At 35.1% G+C, this 20,959-nt stretch overlaps 1 protein-coding gene across 3 annotated transcripts in view; it reads right to left on the bottom strand.

The window, feature by feature from the left end:
* Positions 1–422: 422 nt before the first annotated feature.
* Positions 423–20,959, bottom strand: part of DMXL1 (Dmx like 1) — a 146,089-nt gene continuing 125,552 nt past the window's right edge. For all 3 annotated transcript variants that reach the window (XM_036740774.1, XM_036740775.1, XM_036740776.1), the window contains 7 exons: positions 20,830–20,890; positions 14,029–14,156; positions 10,172–10,264; positions 9,368–9,459; positions 7,812–7,864; positions 3,233–3,450; positions 423–2,551 (listed from right to left, as the gene is read on the bottom strand). In XM_036740774.1, the coding sequence (XP_036596669.1) occupies positions 2,327–2,551; positions 3,233–3,450; positions 7,812–7,864; positions 9,368–9,459; positions 10,172–10,264; positions 14,029–14,156; positions 20,830–20,890 (870 nt within the window). In that variant the 3' untranslated portion in view covers positions 423–2,326. The remainder of the gene's footprint in view (positions 2,552–3,232; positions 3,451–7,811; positions 7,865–9,367; positions 9,460–10,171; positions 10,265–14,028; positions 14,157–20,829; positions 20,891–20,959) is intronic.

The raw sequence follows: 20,959 nt of genomic DNA, 5'->3' as shown, positions 1-20,959 counted from the left end.
TCATCTTAATCAGATTTTCACATTGTGCCTGCATTATTTTATCTAAATTCCCAGATTCTTAAATACAGAGTTTCAAATGGGTTCAAAAGTACATCCTAAGACTAAAAATAAATTATTTTAAAAATGTGGTACATTGGTTTTCTGCAAGTATTTGTACCCTTCATTACTTTAGACAACCGAGTTGGCTATCTGCCAAAAATTATTTATACAAAGTATCATTAATATTCTGTGTGAATAATTCTCACCTGTAAAGTTCTGAAGAATCAGGCATAGAGCAAATCTTTACCATTTTAGAGTAAATAGTCATTCTTAAATATGCCAAATACAAATTCAGAAGCTCTCAGAAAAATAGATCAAGGAGAGAATTAAGTCAATCAACATGGTATCAACAGTTTTAAAATAATGGTGTGCTAAACAGAAAAGTCTCTGCATGATTGTTTATTTAAAATACTATGACTCTGGGGTAAAATACAGAAGTACTTTACATTATTTTAAGGGTTAATATAATGCTTAATTAAAACATGGAATTTTTCAACACATTGCTTTTTTTTTCTTATGAGCACAATAGTAAATTTCCTCAGTAAATTAAAATAAAATGTGTTTAAAGCTTTTTTAAGTCTTGATGCTTACACAAATAAAATATTGATGAAGAATTAAGTTTTACTACATCAAACAACCATATTGGTTCTCTGCAATGTTATCACAGATTTCTCCATGGCAAAATATGCCCAAATTTTGTTATTGCACAATTTATAAGTTCAGGTTATGTGCATAGAACCTTCAACTAACTATAGTGTTTGCACTGCAACTTGCTCAACACATTTAAAATTATGTAATACAATTTACAAAATCGTTAACAATATACTTTTAAGATAAAAGTATCCTGAGAATATTACAAAATTCATTTTACCAGCCCTACAATTCTTTGCCACTAATCTCCAAGATGATATCTGGTACATAAAAATGGTGTTTCATACTTCCTGTTTCACAAAATAACTTTTAGCAAAACCACTATAGAATTTTCACATATGCAATCCATCAGCCTCCAGTCTCATTGGTAAAATTCAAGTATTTATCAAGCTTTCTATAATTCAAGATATAGCACAAAATAGTTACAGAAACAATGTTAGCACATTTAAAAAGTTAAAGGCTTTGTGTATTTTTTGATATTTTGTTCAGAACATTTAAATTGTGAAATTGTTTATTTTGGCAAAAAGAAAAATCCCCAAAGATGATTTTTTTTTCCCAAAGGTAGAATAGTGTATTTTGTAAAATGTCAGACAATCAAGCTCTACTATATTTAAACATGAATCTGAAGGCAAAGTAAAAATTTGCTGCAAAGATTTCAGCATCTTTGGGCTGAACAACATAAAGGCCACAAAGAAAAATGCAAATAAATTTATGTTCTTTTGATAGTCTCCTAAAATAAATATCCTCTTTTTTCAAATCCATACACATCAATATTGTATCCTTATTAACTTCTAAAACTATTGTCTGTTAATATAATCTTATTAATAATAATTTTTTATGTTTTGGGGTTTTTGTTTGCAATATTTGTATATGTCTGGTGGAGGGGCCAAAAGTTGGAAAAAATTAGGCAATTATATTGTCACTAAAAAACAATTTGCCATTCTGATAGCAGTAGTTTTTTTTAGTCATAGCAGAAAAGGTATTAAAAGATTTTCAATCCCTATTGAATACACAGATTGAACTCAAATGAGTTGTGCAGGTAATAAAATCTGGGTACTAGAGAAGATAAACTGGATGCAGTAAGGCACCCAGTTGTCATATCACTAAGGTGTTACGAACATCTTCATCAGAGGTGTTCATCTGCTTGATTCTTAGCCAAACCCTACTCTACTACCAATCAGGAGGAGGGAAAATGGGGATTTAGGAATGTGAAGAAGAAATAAGGGATTGGTGGTGATATTTATTAGGTGTTTCGGCCTTCATATAAAAAGGCTGATTTTCAATGAAAAATAAAGGATTCCCTGCACAGATGCCTATAGAAGGTTTGATTTTTCTCCCCCCTCCCAAAACAAAACAAAGTTTTTAACAGCACGCCATATATATCATAAATATATATGCATATATATTATTACAGTTGCTTATACAGACTACTTTAGGCAATATAATCAAATTCTGAATGACCTTGTTAAATTTTAAGGCATCAGTGCATCAAGGGTAAAGGTCCATGAAATAAATATAAACACAAGAAAGCAAAAGCTTATTTTGTGGCAACAACTACAAAGTAATTGCTGTACATTATATCTGTTGGCCACTTTTATGAAATATGTTCATAAGAATTTCTATTATTGAAAAAATGCTAGAGCATGAACTTCACATCATTTTTTAGCATTTCACTTAATGGACTAAATCGATCAGGCAAGATTCTCATCTTCACTGTGCCATCAGCTCCACAAGAGAAAATGTGATTGGCTGGTCCTGTCTCAATTTGCATTACTCCAGTTCCAATGTTTCTGAAAATGGATTGCCGAGCATGTTCATTGAGAAAAGTATGGAGCAGATTGAAGGTAGACAGACTCCAAATCTGAAAAGTATTAGAACACAATTAGAATGAACAGTAATTAGTCTAGGGAAACAAATGATTAAAATTTATTTGAAACCAGCACTACTAGGAACAAGTAAACTTAACTTGAGAAGAAATGTCAAGCAAAAAAAAGATGCACAACCAAAATGAAGATGCTACCTTATATTTGCAGAAGAGCTTTTACTTTTTAAGCCTTTTTCAAATCTACTTATTATTATTCTTTGCAAAAACCCTGGAAGAGAGGTTTGATATTACTTATAGCATTTTACAAATGAGCAAACAAAAGCCCATCTAGAATAAGTGACCAGTTCAAGGTAGCATTCCAAGTAAGTGGTAGGGGTAGGCCCTAGACTTAATGTCCATACCTTCTATCTCCTCTCAATAGACAAAGCTATCTCAGTTGTATTGTGGTGATTCTGGCCCTCCTCTTAAAACTCAAAATAATTATCAGTAACCCAAACCAAATAGAAGGGAAATACTAGCCATCTGATGGCACTCACCCCCAAAGAATGGCATCTGTAAGACTATCTGTAAACAGAATTACTCTATTATTATCAATTCAGAACATCTATTAGGTTTTGAAGTACACGATAAACTATACTAGTCTGGTTTACAAGTCAGGATGAGCAGCTGTTTAATGTGAGAAGAATAAATGATTTCAAGGCATTAAATTTTACAAACCTTTATATTGCCTTCTGCAGATCCTGTGACAAAGTATTCTTCAGTTGGATCTACGGCAATTGCTTTTACTGGAGAATCATGGCTTTGGAAAAATTGTCTCTGCTGTCGTTGGCGGAGATCAAATACTGATGTAAAACCTTTTCTGCCGCCTGATATTAACACCTGATGTTTTGGAGCATACGCAAGCACTGTAGCACCACTGTCATGGCAGGTAAAAGCTAAAATTAAAGAAAATTATAAAGATGATAAGATTTACTCCCTCTTATAAAAAATCCATTTGTAACAAATTTTATTAATACAAATGTTTCTTGAGTGCCATTAAAACTGTGCTGAGTCCCAGATGGATTTCTTTTTTATCTATTTACTAAGCTCCTAAAGCTCTTCTTAAGTGCCATTTATTACCACCTCCTCACCCTGACTACTACAGGGCACAAGTGGAATCAAAACAGAGCCTGCAAAAAGGAACAGGCCCAGAGAGTTCAGTGTAGGAACATACCTCATTTGAAGAAATACACAAACCAGCCACAATCACCTCTAACCTGGCTCAGGATTCAGCTCCTGAAAAATCAAGGCTACTTTTCCACTTTGCCTGCACTAGAATATACTTCCTTTCCTCTCCCCACTTTTCAGCTCCTTTTTCTGTGTCGTCTCCACCCATTAAAATGAATATTCATTGAGGACAGGGGTTATCTTTATTTTTACTTGTATTTGTATTCTTGGTGTTTAGCACTATGCTTGGCTCATAGTAAGATGTTAAAACATTTACTATCTAATCTAATCTAAACTGGGAATTTACTCTGAGATTAGCTCACTCTAAAAACTATTCTTGTGGCTATTTATTTTTCTCTTGGTTTCACCTATATTAAATGTTCTTCAAATAATACAGTTCGCTGGATCTCACAAGCTCTTTGTAGACTTCTTTCCTCTTCAAGGATTCTATGATGTTTAGTGAGCCAGCACAGCTCATATTTTTTAAAAAAACATTTTCTATAGTGTTCTACAGATGAATCTGTACAAAAAAATCATTTTTGCCTATGAATGCAACATCTTCGTATTTTAGTGTGTATGTATTTGAACTGGAGATTGCTTGCTGGCTGAGTTCAGTTATTGGTCTCTTTCTGCCACCTCACTGTAGCAACTATTTTGCATTGGTTAAGCTTCTCTAATAAATTATAAAAAGTCATCATTTTTATCTATTTCCTATTAAATAGGTTAGGGTTGGTGCTAATATAATTATAGTATTTTATTTTCACCTTTAGCTGTATTTCTAGTTTAGTGTTCACTTTGTCCTTAATCCTAACCAACTGATCCGTCTGCAAAACTAGCTGGTTCTCTAATGACTGCAATGTCTGTTAGAAGCTGTTTCCTGGCTGTTGAGATAGAATAAATTTCATTTTAATATTGCTAGTCAGTTGTCACCACTTCTTGCAAATTCCTACTAGATTTTAAAAATAATTTATTATTTATAATGGAAAAGGCGTGAGGCAGAAGAGTAGTCTGTGTACCTTTGGCCTATTTAATTTCTTGATCCCAAATTGCACGATTTCCAATTTATTTCCACTTTTGCTCTGAAATCATTGAGTATTAAAGCATGTTAGCTTAGTTTAGAGAATCTCATCAAGCTAATTATGAAACTTCTATATATCTTTCCTCTCTCCAGTGGAAGAGGACAAATAAGCTGCTTATATAATTGTGAGTCCTACAATTGAAGATGACCAAGTATCCCATTAAATGATGTTCCTGTTGCCTTTGGGCACATAATAAAATAATTATTCCTGATTTCCCTCCCTTTCCATGGAAGCACGGGATGCTTTCAAAAGAATGGAAAATATCAATGGTATTTGGGGCTTGCCCCCAAAATGTGAACTACGAGAAATCAGCAACTCATCCATAGCTAGAAATTTGCTTTCTTATCTTCATAAAGCATGTTTTTGTATCCAACAAAAGTATTAGGCAGAATTTCAAAAATGATTCTGTACAATTAAAGATATCTTTAAGGGCATGTAACTTGACAGAAGTATAGAGAATATATGACTCTGCCATGCTTATTGGTCTTAAAGTATTTGACACAGGAAGTAGAACAAAAACTGAACATCGTGTAATTATAATGATCACAGGTTGGGGAGCATGGATATGGAATATGGCTTATACTGTCAGATATGATCAATGTGCTAGTTTTGATAAATTGCTTTTTCCCATCTTTTTAAATCTTTGTTACAAGGGATAGCCTGCCAGGTAGGGAAGGGAGGAAGGATAGATTCAGAAATGCATGTGATATAAAAACAAAACAAAACATATAGACATGTGTCTCCAATGTTTAGAACTGGTTGACCTCAGAGATCATCTAGTCTAATCCCCTAATTATATAGATGAGGAAACTGAAGGCTAAGTCATACAGCTATTTAGTTGTGTTTTAAATCCGGATCTTACTGATTTCAATCCTAGTGCTCTATCTCTTTCACTACCTAGTAGGCACTTGTTTCCTGCCCTAGATCCCCTTAACCTGATATAGCTTTCTCTCCACACAACTTCCTTGGCTCTAACTTCTCTAGTGGTGTCCCTGGTGAAGCTTCAAAACTTCCTCCCCTCAGGAGCTTCCAGGTCTAGGGCCCATAAAAAGCCCAAATCACATGAGCTTGGGAGCTGCTGTACGTGGTGGGTACCCCAGACCACAGGAATAACTATAAACTGATTACTAAATGACAAGACCCGTTTCCAGATGGAGAAGAAGGGAGGGGCTACATTTGGAAAAGCTAAACACCTCTGTAGACTTGCTGTGTATCCTTCTAGTATATCCTTGCTGGGTTGAGGCAAAGTAAGCCTCCTCCTTTGTTAAACATTCATTGCCCTGCGGGTCCCTTATTTTGTCCTAACATCAAACCTGAACTAAGAGAGCACTGGCTTTAGAGATGTGTCTACAACCCCAGGCTGCCTGTTTGCTACTCTTTATAGCTTATGAAAACTACCTCCTTTTCAGTTAAAGCTTTGAATAAATTTCCAAAGCTACAAACAAATATAGTTTTATTAGATTTTGTCAGGTACATTATATCCCTTGGCAAAAGCCCATAATTTCTATATTTTAAGCTGTGGTCTAGAAGCCAAATCCTTTTTTCAAAACACAACTTTCTTAATCAGTGTTCAGTTCCCAAATCTTCTGAAACCCTTCCTTCATTCTGTAATAGAGTTGAAGACACAACTTGTGTCTCCAACGTTTTCAGTTTTTTGCTCAAGATTTGATAATGCTTCGCAACACTTTGAGATTCTTTGTGGTGGTATCTTTTTTCCTGTGTGAATCATCATAATTTCTAGAAGGCTGTCATGTCCCAGATATATGCCTCCAGAAGACAGTAGGCGTATGAGTTGTTATCAACTGACAGAAAGGTATGGCTTGCTTTGAGGATGCTGTTAAAAAGTCATAAATCTAGAGCTAGAAGGAATCTCATAGCAAGTAAATATGAATCAAGTATCCCCAGAAATGAATGGAATTATGGGTAGCTTAACTATTCTTAAGCATACTCATACCATAGATTTCAAGGAATAAAACTTTTAGAAAGCCTTATTGTATTTGTGACTAATCATCGCACCTATTAAACATAAAGTACAATGTAATACATAATTGTTTAAAAAAGAACCATTATCTATCCTGGTATCAGTTTTATTTCTATGGTAATAGGACATTTTAGAAATGTAGACCTATTTGAGGATCACAAAGCAATTTATTACACAGAGCTACCTTGAGATAGAAGTGTTAGTGTGGAAATACCTTCAGCCATCTTCCTAATTATATGATCTCTTTTGTTTGGTTTATTAAACAGAAACTAGACTGAGGCCAGGGCCCAGGGGAACATGGATGGGAAGTTTGTTCTTAGGGTTCCCAAAGAGAGACATATGGTAACCTCAAATAACAGAAAATTTGAATCACCAAGCACAAATTCACTTAGCTTTGCTGACACCTTCTTGTCTAATAGTAGTATTTGTACTCTCACCTCTCAACACTCTTATGCTGTTTACAATCTACATTCCTGTAAAGAAGCTCTGAGACTCAAACATTTAATAATAATAATAAAAATAGCAATAGCTAGCCTTCATAAGTTACCTTAAGGTTTGCAAAGAGCTGTAGAAATATCATTTCATTTGATCTTCACAACAACCTGTGGTGGTATTGTTTCTATTTTACAGGTGAGAAAACTGTGCCTGAGAAAGGTTAAATGACTTGCCCAGGGTCACATAGCTGGTAAGTATCTGAGCCCAGATATGAACAGGGTCTTCCTGAATCTATATTCAATTCTCCATCTACTGCATCACCTGGCTGCCTCTGTCCTTGTTGCTGAGATGGTCTGAGAGGGCATAGTCTGATTAGGACTTTGTTACCTAGTCCTGCTACAGGGAAGATCCGAGCAGGGTTCAGGAGTGGGTAATTTGAGAAATGCTCAGTTCTTCCTGAACCAAAACCTTGCATAGTGGTAAAGCAATGTCACTATCCAACTGTAATAACAATGTAATGATTTACACTAGAGCTTAAAAAACAAAGCCATTTAAACCTTATTAATTTCATTATTGGCAAAAATTATTTACTTACGATGTACCAAGCTATTTGCAGGTGCCACAAGAGTATCCCACAAACATATGTTTCTGGAAAAAAAAAATTTATCACTGACTTTTATATGAGTGTCTTAAGAGATTAACAATGTAATAGCAAATATATTTCATGATATTTTGATCTCCTTTCATGGTATATTTTCAAATTTATCATACCTCATATTAAGATCACTAAAATACTTACATGTGATTGAATTTTCATACAATTTTATTCACAATTTAAAATACTCCCAATTCTAAAGGGATCTGTGATAATCCATTTCTGCATACTGTCCAATGATAATGACAATTTATAGGAAGGAAAATAGCGATACTCAGGAGCCAAGATGACAGATCAAGGGCAGCCACCTAGTTGAGTTCTTCCAACTTTCCCCTCCAAATAACTTTAAAATAACATCTCAAATCAAACTTTGGAGTGTCAGAACAAACAAAAGGTCAGGTTGAGAAATTTTTTCTGCCCTAAAAAACCGTAAGAGGTTGGCAGGAGAAGTCCATGACCTGGGCGGGGTAGAGGACTGTGTGGAACCTACACATGAGGTGACAGTGGCAGCATCAGCGGCTTCAAAGCTCTCAGCCCAGAGATGGTAAGGGGGTCAGACAACTGGTCAGAAAATGATTACAGGGGACACTTTGCTGGCACTGATTGGCATTGACCATATGCAGAGGGTGAGGAAGAGAGTAGGAAAGAATTTGGAACTCAAAATTTTAAAAGAACAGAATGCCAAAAAAAAATAATAATAATAAAGCACATTAAAGCATTAAAAAAAGGGAAAAATAGCATTGGTCTATTCTCCAGCCCTAAAATGTCTGTGATGCATGCATGGAAGGATATATAGGCTTGTATGAGAATTCCAAGCAACATCCTCCATTCAGTGACCCATAACAGGTTGCAAGGGATTTGGGGATTCCCTGAATGGCCTCCTTGGGACACAGAGTAACATACCCTACAATTTCCACCTTACGTATTTTGATAACTGTATGGGAATCAGAGAAGTTGTTTGAGTCAAGGCTGTCTCAGGTTAACAGTATCCCAACATTCAGGCTTCTTAAATGCTTATTCTATTACTACTACTAGCCAATATTTATTTCATAGGTTATAGTTTGCAAAGCCCTTTACATAAATCATCCCATTTGATCTATGAAATGCAATACAAATCATCTTTCTTCACTCATGCTCCAAATGATCTATTTCTCAACCCACAAGATAAACTGGGAAAATAATTTTTGTGGTAATTTTATTCCACTGGCAAGAATCCAGTAACAGATTATTTACTATGACTCTACGCCTAGACATGAATTTCAGAGACAGAACATTAGAAATAGAGTTAGAATGGATTGTTCCTCTAAATTCTAAAATTTCCCTAGTTTTGTGTATGGTAAACTACTGCCAAATTTAAATACAGAGAATGGACTTTTTAAGATGAGTAGAGGATTTATAAAACACTTAAGACAAAAGGAAATAATGAAGCAATAACTAAAAATTTTTGAAAAAGACTGGCTATACCCACATACAGAATTTAAGGGAAAAAATTTTACCTGTTATCAGTCGAGAGACCTGCTGTGGCTATCAGAGAAGAGGAACTGATGAAAACAAAATCATTGGCTGTTTTGTTATGACACTGCCATGTCTGAAATGGTCAAAAATAGAAATAATTTTTATATAAATATAAAAAGATTTGATCCAGTCACATGTAACATTCAGTGGCTAATTATTTCATAAATAGCTTATTAGAAATCCTGTTTCCCATCCAACACAATATCAATTGTGTAAATAAAAGAATAAACCATTTAAATAGTCTCACTCAATATCACTAATAAAAGAATTACTGGATAAGAAACTTCAAACAGATGTTATTTCAAATTATGTGTATGTTTCAATTATTTGTGCTACCTTTATCTACCTTAGAGGTAATCAAAAGTTAATTGTTTTATTAAGAAATCCTTTTGTTCTTAAATAATAGCTTATGAAGTACAAAAGACCATAAAACTTGTAAAGTATTCAAGGCCAAAACTAAATAATTTAGACCATTGTTCCATACTTATACATAATAAAGAATTGAATGTGGATAGCGAACAGGAAAGTAGCCTTGGAATAAGGAAGTAAGAAGTAAGGAAGAACTACTGTCTGTGTAACACAAAGCAAGTCAGCTAACCATCAGCGTCATTGTAAAAATAATGGCTTAAGGTCACCAAAGACAGGTAGGACCACAAAACAAACTCTCTCTTGCAGGGAAATGGTTCAGAGAAAACAATGAAGCAATATCAGGCATGAAAATCCAATCAGACATTTCTATCTTTAATAAAGTTAGGCTTTTTTTTAAGTAAAAATTCTTAGCTTACCAAATATGGCTTAGGAGTATTTCCAGTAACTGGACAACACTTCCAGTTGGTCTGATATAAACTTATATATCCATCAGCATCAACAATTCCAAACTTGGAGAGAAGATATTAAAGGAAGGGTTTAAGTACGTACATTGACATGTATGCTTTTAACATTTACAGTGGCATTTTGGTGAATTTTTCTACAAAATTACAATTAAAACATCTATATCCTATTATATTTGAAAACATTATAAACAGAAATTGGAATCATGATTTAAGGTAGGACCTGATAGCAGTATTCCTAAGCAAAAACAAAACCTGCAAGTATAGACTTAAATAAAGTTAGCTGGATAGCTTTAAGAGCACTCAATGATGCTGTTACCAGACTATGGAGGGCCCTTCATGAGCCATACTCCTGATATCTAGGGTAAACTCTGGGGAACCTTACCAGTCTTTACAGAGGTGTCAGATTCACTGCTCAAGGGTTAAAATTGCCCTAAATTCACAAGTAAAGCTGGAACTCGATTAAAATGTAGTTGGGAAATGTATTTTAAAAAATTGAAGAAAAATACAATATGATATAGATAATGTGAATTTGTGGCTTCCTTAGTCACTATGGAAAGTGCAGGGATTCCTTTCTATTTGAGTTTCAAATCACTGGTCTATAGATCTGGAGTAGCTCCAGGCCACTAGGCAGGTGTTGCCTTAGGAAAGCCAAGCATTCCTCTAATAATAAATAACACTTTATTAAAGCAAGATTCCTGCAGTATTGTCTCCAAACTAATCTAGAACTATGTAAAGCCTAATTGATAATTCCCTAGATAATTCCCTAGCTGAGCAATGATCAACACACAGGCCCAGAATAGTCTGTATGTCTGTAGCGGAGCCCTAATCTGACAGATAATGTGATCTCAGAAAAAATGGAAAGAAGCAGGTAACACAATAGTAGAGGATTATTAAATAAGGAAACAGTTTTGCTGAACTTTCAATAATATTACAAAAAGTTTCATCTTTTAGGTCATAAGCATACTACTTTCTACCCACCAAAAAAAGGTCTGAAATCTCTTTAGAGTTTCTATGACTGAGAGAGCATCGAGTAAGTCAGTCAATGAATATTTATTAAGTTCCAGGCATTGTGTTAAGCACGGGGGATACAAAGAAAGGAAAAACAGTTTCTGCTCTCAAGGAGCTTATAGTGGGAGAGATAACCTAATCACCTCTAATTAAAACTAAAAAGTGGTTTAAAATAGCACAGCTTATTTTCTGAATCAGACATCTTTTCCAGATTATGAATGGCTTTGAATGCCAAACAGCATATTTTATATTTGATCCTGGAGGTGATAGGGAGCCACTGGAGTTTATTGAGTAGGATCATGAAATGGTGAGATCACACTGATAATAGTTATGGATGAATGGGAGTGGTGAGAGGCTTGTGGCAAGGAGTCCAACAAGCATTTATGTATTATTGTGCATGATGCAGGGGGTACAAGACAGAAGTGAAAGAATTGTTCTCAAAAAGCTTACACGCTATTGGTGGAGATACACACACACATGTGATAGAGATATATCGTTAAAATAGATATAGGATGATTTGGGTGCTGGGTGAGAGGTGAGTTCTAGTAGATGGGAGAATCAGGAAATTCCTGATGTAAAAGGTAGTAGAAGAGGTGAGGAAGAAGTAGATTCCAAGCATGAAGGGTAATCAATGCAAAAGCATGGAGATTAGAGTTGAGTGCAGTGCATGAGGAACAGTAAGAAAGACAGTTTGATTAGATGAAGACTGAGAAAATGCCTTTAAGTACAATAGTTTAAGAGGTCAACTCTTTTTTTTGGTGTTTTTTTTGAGGGAGGAAGGTAGGGCAATTGGGATTAAGTGACTTGCCCAAGGTCACATGGCTAGTAAGTATGTCAAGTATCTGAGGTTGGATTTGAACTCAGGTCCTCCTGACTCCAGGCCGATGCTCTACTCACTGTGCCACCTAGCTGCCCCGAGGTCAACTTTGAAGAAAACAGATTCAGTTGAGTGATTAGGTCAGAAGTCCTATTGCAAGGTGTTGAGAAGGGAGAAGTGGAGGCAATGATTATATAATTTCTCAAGAATTTAGGCTGAGAAAAGGAGGAGAGACATTAGAGGGAATAATGAGCTTTTGGTAAGATTGGGTATTCTGTAGATAGTGGGAAAGGAGCCAGTAGCTATGGAGATCCTAAATATTAGAGAGAGGGGGGAAGATTGTGGGGCACAATTTAGAAGATGGAAGGGGATGGAATGAAGAGCACATATAAGGGGTGTATTGGTGAAGAGACTGAATAAAGGAAGAGAGAATGGGAAATAGTACCAAGGATCTGAGTTACACAAAAAGGGAGGGAGCTCACGACAAAAGACCTCTATTTTCTTAGAATGGGATGTAGAAATGGTTGGCAAAGCATAAAATAACTGCCTTGCTGAAAGAAAACCCAGTTGAGATTATTATAGCATAACTTTGTATCTTTCAACTAAACATACTGATCCTCTAAAAGTTTTTGTTTCTATTAAGGACAACACCCTTTCAGTCACCCAGCATCTCACAGCCTATAAGCTCCAGGGGCAGGGAGGAGAAGGGGAGGGGGAGAGGAGGTAAGGGAAAGAGGAGACTGATTTTCTCACTTGCTTTTGTATTTGTTGATGGACTGAACTTTAATATGAGGATAAGACTAATTGCACTGTCTACTTCACAGGATTCTGAGGCACAAAAGAGATCATTATGTCTGCTGTGAGATTCCCCCAACAATTAGAACTCTCCCCCCTTTTGGCAATGGCAGCAGTCACTTTAGACCCTAGATGGAGTGGCCCATGAGTTGTTTATAAGTTAGAACAGCTCAACCCTAAGACATATGAAGATTCTCTTTTTATATGAACTTAAATGTTTTTTATCTGAATTAAATGCCAAATAGAATTCAAAATCCTACATCCAAATTACAATTTCCTCAAAAGAATATTATTCATGAAACCGCAAATCTCTAAGTAACATACTTTACGATCACAAATCCCTAAATGCGTTCAATCGGTTAATAATTGGCTAGCTACTGCCTAGTCTACCTGTGACAAGGCTGACCCTGAAAGTGGGTTTCAAACAAAATATCAGAATCATCCCTTTGCTAGACTACGACACTTTCTAACATATTCTAAGTTAACTAAAATAGGTATTAGATTTAAATACTAAAATCCACAATAAAATTCACTACTTTCCTTGACTGTTGCTCTTAAATCTCTACAAAGAACACACAAAATCTATATAGAAAATTATTATTATTCCTTAGTATTTTTGTAGTAAGAATGTACTTTGCTCTGAAATCCTGCAATTGAACTAAGAAGATAGGGGCTAATGATAGGCCCTGGGAGTCATGGGTAGTTCCCAATGTGTCGATCTTGTGCTAACTCTAGCTCTAAATTTGTGCTGCCCTCCTTTAAGCACGTTGTCTTCTCCAATACTCAATTCTTGAAATACTTAAAAAGGTAAAATGTGGGGAAGAAGCTACCAGTAGAAATTAGCTGGGTTTGGTGTTTTCACTAACCAATGGTTAATGGAACTTTTGTTCTTTGGGATGAAGAGATGAGAAGTAGTTAACTATCATTAATGTATAAATTAAGCAAAATTTTCAATTATGAGTTGGAACAGTGAAAATAATTTCAGCAGGAAGGCCTGTTTAAAAAAAACATTTTAAAATAACAAAAAAAGAAAATTTATAATACAGGATGCTTTCTGGTAGAGAACAGCTGTCTGAGATAGTAGAAATTATGTCCCACATGCAGAACATACATTCTAAGAAGGTATATAAAAGAAAATTAATGTCTACAGAACATATAGATTTTCAATAGTTGTACTTGCTAAGACTACCTTGTTTCCCTGATGGTTAAATCTCATCCTTGTCACCCTTGAATTGCCGCCAGACCGAAAACAGGTTATTTGTTGGGAATGACCCCACTCAAACATTCTGACACTTCCATCTTGGGCTCCTGTCAGATCTTTATAAAAAAGAAGACAAAGATTTAAAATCTTTTTAAAAAAATTCTTTGAAATTATTTTGTTTTGAAAAAAATTCAATATACGAAAAACTGTAATGAATCACATACAATTTGCATATATCTAGAATTTGAATAAAATTGTTGTCATACCATAAAACACATATATGGAGCTTAAAACAAACTAGACAACAAGGAGAAAATAACTAAGTGCACTCTTTTTAAAAATATTACTTAATTTTTAATAATTCATGAGTGAATAACTTTTTTTAAAACAACTTCCTAGTATTAAGAAATCTTTTTGCAGATCTCATCACTAATAGCAAAGTTATCCTTACACATCATGATTTTCCCTATCATAGTTTCAAGACATCACAGGTCAACATAAGAAATTAACTGGGAATTTTTGGGGAGTTTTATGGAAGCCATAGATGACACATGATGACTAGCAGACAATACAGAAAAAAGCTTAGAAACTCAGAAATGCACAAAATATACGTGTAGTATTGTGTAATACCAACCCAAATTTTACAATAAGGTACCGTAAAAACCCAAAAAAGAAAAAGAAAAAATTCAGACATCTTCTCTGGTAGGAAGGGAAGGCCAAAAAATTACACATAGATTTTCCAGATCGCAGGGGCACCACGCTCCCTATCCTCCGTAATGTGGAAGGGATGATAGTAATGTTTTAATCCCAATATTTGTCTCATAAAAATCAAATTACACAAGATTTCAAATTTTAGCCTAACTGATCTAATATCTTGGTATATGAGTTTATGTATAAATAACATAGAATTCTCATTATAATTGTGCAATATATATGATGCTAAACATTTCAAAATATTACTTTTTAAAAATATAACACCCAAACTTCCCACGTATCAATTTACTAGTTTCCCAAGACCAACTCCACTCCACCCCTGCTCAGCCACATACAAAGATGGCCTTGATCTTGTCATCACCCACATATGTACCACTTTTGTGTTCATGAAGTCAGAACTTGCTTTATTTGATCATAAACTTTCCCCCTCTCCCTCTGCCTTCTAATATCCAATACTACTTTTTGGTCACAATGTGATCTCCAGTCCCTCAAACCCTCAGTTCTCTTTCAGTCCACGACCCTTACCCTATTGATGTTCTCCTCCTTTCCCCTTCTTAATCTCTTTGTGAACTAATTCAACTTCACATTCTCCTCTTTGAGTTGCTGGCACCCCCCCTCCCCTTACCACATCACCAATTGTACCCTACCAAGTCTTGGCTTTGAATTACCCCCACCCATCTGCTGCCTTTGTCTTACCCACATGCTACTAGCCAATGGTAAAGAAGATCATGCAACCATTCTGACTAGGTCCCACTACAAATTTATGTTTCATAACCTCAGCTATGCATTCACTGCCACTAGGCAATCCTTCTACATCTCTGTAAGTCATTATCCCACTTAGCACAGTGGCTCTTCTATATCTTTTCATGTCTCCTCGAGCCTTGCCTACCCTCTACTGCTTCCCTATACCCTCTCAGCTGAGAACCTTACTTCATATTTCATGGAAAAAAGTGAGGCCTTTTGCATTCTCCCCTCTTCCTCATTTCATCTAACTCAGATGCCCTTTGCCACTCTTTCTTCCTTCAGCCTTGTCTCACATGAAGAGGTGGGCCTTCTCCTCGCCAAAACAAAACCCTTTACCTGCACAAGTAATTACACTCCATCTCGTCTTCTCCAGAAGACTGTTCCCTCTTTTGTCCCAACTTTCAGTTATCTTCAGTCTCTTACTATCTATTGGTTGCTTCCCTATTGCCCCCAATATGCCCTTGTTTCTGCCAACCATAAAAAACCCTCACTTGAACGTTTCGTCCTTGCTAACCATTGTTCCATATTTCTTCTCACCCTTGTGGCCACACTACTTGAAAAGGTTGTCTACAATCAATACCTCCATTTACTTTCCTCTCACACTCTTCTTAACATTCTCTAGCTGGCTTTCTATCTCATAATTCAGCTGAAGCTGATCTGTCCAAGTTACCCATGATCTCTTAATTGCCGAATCCAAGTCTTCTGAATCCTCTCTCTTCTTTACCTTATCACAGCCTTTGACAGTGTTAATCATCATCTTCTTCTTGATTCTCTCTTCTCTCTAAGTTTTTGGGGCAACACTCTCTCCTGGTCCTCCTTCTGACTGTTCCTTCTCTGTTTCCTTTGCTGGATCTTCATCCAGGTCATGCTTGCTAACTGTTGCTGTCCCACAGGGCTCTGACCCAGGCTCTCTTCTTTTCTCCCTCCAACTATTTCATTCATTTACATTCATCTACAGACATCTACATTGGCTTATAATTTACATTGTTTCCTTAAAAGATGTTTTTTGTAAATATCTAAATGCCATATAAAAGCACAATCTGAATGATTTTAAAATGGACATCTTTATAACTTCACCCTTTTAGAGAAAACTACTGAAAAACAAAAACAAAGTGTTACAGAAAGAGTGCTCATGGATTCAATTATCACCTGTAAGCTGATAATTCTCACATCTACTTATGTAGGCCTAATCTCTCTGCTGGTCTCTAGTTTCCCATCTAAAACTGCCTTCCAGACATCTCAAACTCGATAATCCTGTAGACTTTTTAAACTCAGTATGTCCAAAACTGAACTCATTATCTTTCCCCCCAAACCCTTCTCCCTTCCAAACTTCCCTACTACTGTTGAGGATACCCCCACCCTCCCAGTCTTCCAGGCTACAAGTCATCATTTACTCTTCAGTCCTTCTCTGCCCCTCCACCCCAATCTGTTGTTGCCAAGGCCTGTCAATCACACTGTTGCAACATCTCTAAAATATACCCACTTTTCTGACAACGCCAGCACTTTGGTGCAGGCTCTCATCTCTTCATGCCTGGACTATTGCAATAGCCACCTTATTGGTTTACCTGCCACAAGTCTCTCCCCACTCTAGATCATGCTCCATTCAGTTGCCAAAGTTATCTGTCCATGACCTCTGAATACTCAGTAAATGCAAGTTGTTTCTCCCTATGAGCTCCAGCCCATCACAGTCTAGAACTTCGCTCCAACCTTTCCAGTCTTGTACCCTACCTATCCCCTCACATTCTTCAATTAAGTGACAAAGGCCTCCTTATTGTTCCTCAAAAAAGACACTCCATCTCTTAGCGCTGGGCATTTTCACCGGCTGTCCTCCATGCCTGGAATGTTCTCTCTCCTCATTTCTGTCTCCTGCCTTCGTTAGTTTCTTTCAAGTTTTGGCTAAAATCTCACCATCTACAGGAAGCCCTTTTCAATCCCCCTTAATTCTACTATCGCACTCTATTACTTATTTCCTATTTATCTTGCTTATAGTTTGTATGTAGTTATTTGCATTTTGTCTCTCCCATTAGATAGTGAGTTCCTGGACAGCAGGGACTGTCTTTTGCCTTTCTTTGTATTCCTAGTACTTAGCACAGTGCCTGGCACAAAGGGAAGTGCTTAAATTCTTACTGACTGAATTTTAAGGGATAATAGTTTGATATATTATTATATTTCCACATTGAATTAAAGGCTTTCCCCTCTCAATATTTTCCTTGGCATTCTGCCTTTATTTTCATCCTTTGAAAAAAAGTTTACATTGTTAGTAGGTGACTATTAAAAAGATACTCTTAGCAGTTTTCTAAGTTTAGACAAAAAAGGCTAAAAATAATAAATTAAAATAACATGTAAGTCATAGTAAAAAGAATGTGAAGAGTCAAATTTGATTAGGAAATAAAATGGTTAAAGACAGTTATTAAAGGTTGAATAGTCTCAAATTAGGAAAGGCAATGATAATTTCCAAAACTCATCACTAATGAACAATTATTCGAATTCAAAATTTAGGGGAAGCAGAATCATTTGAAAACTGAGAAAGGAAAATGGGAAATTTGTAAATACTAAAGTTATATGGAGCAGTTAGGTGCCACAGTGGAGAGATGTTAGGCACATGATCAAGATGAATTAAGTTCAAATTGGACATTCATTAGCTGTGAGATTCTGGGCAAATATGACATCTCTGGACTTTAGTCTCCTCATCTATAAAAAGAAGGGGTTGGACTAGATGACATCAAAGGTACCTTGTAATTCTAAAACTACATTCTTATCATCTAATGATTCTGTAATTGCTAGAAACAAAATATAGAGGGCAGTCTATTTTCTTCCTAACAAACAACATGAGGAAGAATTAGATATACATATATTCATTCACATTCACCTATATACACCTACATTCACTAATAATTTACATTTTTCCCTTAAAAGATGTTTTTGTAAATATCTAAATGCCATATAAAAGCACAATCTGAATGATTTTAAAATGGACATTTCTATAACATCACCCCTTTAGAGAAAACTACTGATAAAAACAAAGTGTTACATCAGCCTGTGTGACCTTGCTCCTATTCCTTAAGTATCAATGACTAGGTATGTGACTGAGCAAACACAAAATCTCTGAGCTTCAATTTCTTCACTTGTAAAGTTAAAGGGATGGGCACAATTCTCTAAATCACTGTTTCAAATCTTACCTGGGATGGAGGAGTATATATGTTTTGGTTTAAAATATATTTGTTTCTACTTTCTGTTGGGTTTTTTAAAAATGTGAGCAAAATACTTAATTTAGCATATGGAGAACACACACACCCTCATACATACATATATACAAACATCATACTTCACAATGTTGGTGTAAATAAAAATGTCTAAAATTAAATCTGTATCACTGTCTGTAGGTTTTGTATAGAAAATTATTAAAACAGTAGAAAAACTTTTCAATTATTATTTAAATTGGTATTAAACTCTAAGTCTCATATCTTACAGCTTCTTTGGTACTATCTCTTTTGTTCCCTCAATTGTACTACTCTTAAAAAACCCAATTAAATAGGTAGCATCAAGCATTACTCCAAAGCAATGCTGGAGCTTACTTTCAGAGATATTCATTCCCTTTTAGGTTTTAGAGTTTACTTACTGAGTTTTCTGGGAGCAGGGGATAAACAGGCTCAGAAAATGCATGTTTACTCTTTGTGATTTTGGAAGGCTACAATCCAGTGGTAGTGGCACTCCTTAATTACAATACAAAACTGAGGTCTAAGCTATAGAATTGTACAATGATGAGATTCCTCTCAGTACCTCCAGTAATTAAACTGCACTGATTGGAGTATAACAATAGACAGACCAGAATTATGTGCCACAACAGGTGATGTTATAAAGTTCTAGAGCATAAAGAGATGTTATAAACATGACCAACTACTGCCTCTAAAAAAAATACTTTCTCTTATTTCTTCTTCATCCCTCAGATCTCTCCCTTGGCTTCTGGAACTCACAGTGATCTAAGGTTAGCTGACATCTGTATTTTGAATTTATAGGTGAGATGAAAATAGGTTAGTAATATTGGATTTCTATTTTACTCCACAACTCTAGTATTACTGACAGAGCTTTCCAGTATAGTGGGAAAAGCACTACATTTCAGAGGGCAGGGAGATGGGGAGGACTATCAAAAACCTTAGATTCAAATTCTAACCTTGAAATTTAGATGTTTAGGCCTTGATTAAGTAATTTAAATTCTCTAAAACTCAATTTCCTCACACAGAACATATGAATGATAATATTTACATTTCCTGACAATTGCTCTATGTGGGCAGTAAGAACTTTTTAAAATGTAAAAGTGATATATAAAATGTGAGCGAATCATCAGCATTCTCAGTTTAGAAGTGAGCTTACGAATACATATTAGCTGAGTACTTTCTATTTTGCTATTATGTATATACTACTTTGATCACAATTATTCAGTATGCCAGATTGGTGCTCCTTAAAAAGCATTTGGTGTAATTTGTATATAAAAACTAACTCACCTGTAGAAATAGCCAATTAAAACATTTACATTAAGAAAAGAATGCTAGTTTCATTCATTTTACTACAAATAGTGTCCATGAGAATGTGCTATTTTCATATTGATTTTCTTGGGACATGAAAAAGTAAGCTATAATCAGATACTCCCATGCCACTCTACCAGCTAATTTCAAAAAATTACCTAGAATCTTTTTTCATTGCTCCAATATTTCCAATATATTTCCATTAACCAAATGTTCTTTTTAAATGCAGGCTTACTTTTAAGCTTCCTAGGAAGATTAACTGAAAACTGTCTTAGTTTTCTAAGAATCTTGTGTTAGAATATAAGAAGCTTAATAAGTGTTTTCTTTGGTATTTTATTTACGAATAACATTTTATAAAAGTGAACCTCTGAACAAATAATAAGAAAAACTGATCAAACTAATGCCAAGCAAAAGCGCTATGATAATTAAGTTTGAGCTTCTCTATTTTACAACCCATTGTGGTCAAATAATTATTCCCCACAAAATGGTTAAACACTAAAATTAGATTACTTAGAAAAGCATAACAAAAATGTTCCAAACTTACTCAAACCTATTCTAAATACTCAAAAGTATTTTTTGCTTTAGTTTTTGTAAAAGACATTAGCAAAATTTCGATCTCACTATCAGCTTTGTTCAGAAAAATAAAATGAAATGTTAAGTCTCTGCAGTGCCTTATTTTTCTTTAGTATACAAAGATTTATATGAATTACATGGGAAAAATTTGTTTTAAAAAAATCACAAAGAAAGCATGATATTTGAAATAGGAAGATTAGTATAAACAGTAAAGAATATTAACCAATTGACTTACAATAAGGTAGTGTTGGATGTGAAGCCATTCTTCTGACATTATTAATAGTTTTCTTAATCATCTGTTAACATACAAGGATTGTTTATATTTTGTTAAATATGTAACAAAAATAACTCAAAGTATTAAAATG

This window comes from Trichosurus vulpecula, chromosome 1, assembly GCF_011100635.1.
Source record: "Trichosurus vulpecula isolate mTriVul1 chromosome 1, mTriVul1.pri, whole genome shotgun sequence".
NCBI classification, from domain to species: Eukaryota; Metazoa; Chordata; class Mammalia; order Diprotodontia; family Phalangeridae; genus Trichosurus; species Trichosurus vulpecula.
The sequence above is the reverse complement of the archived record's forward strand: the minus strand, read 5'-3'. Positions and strand labels throughout refer to the sequence as shown.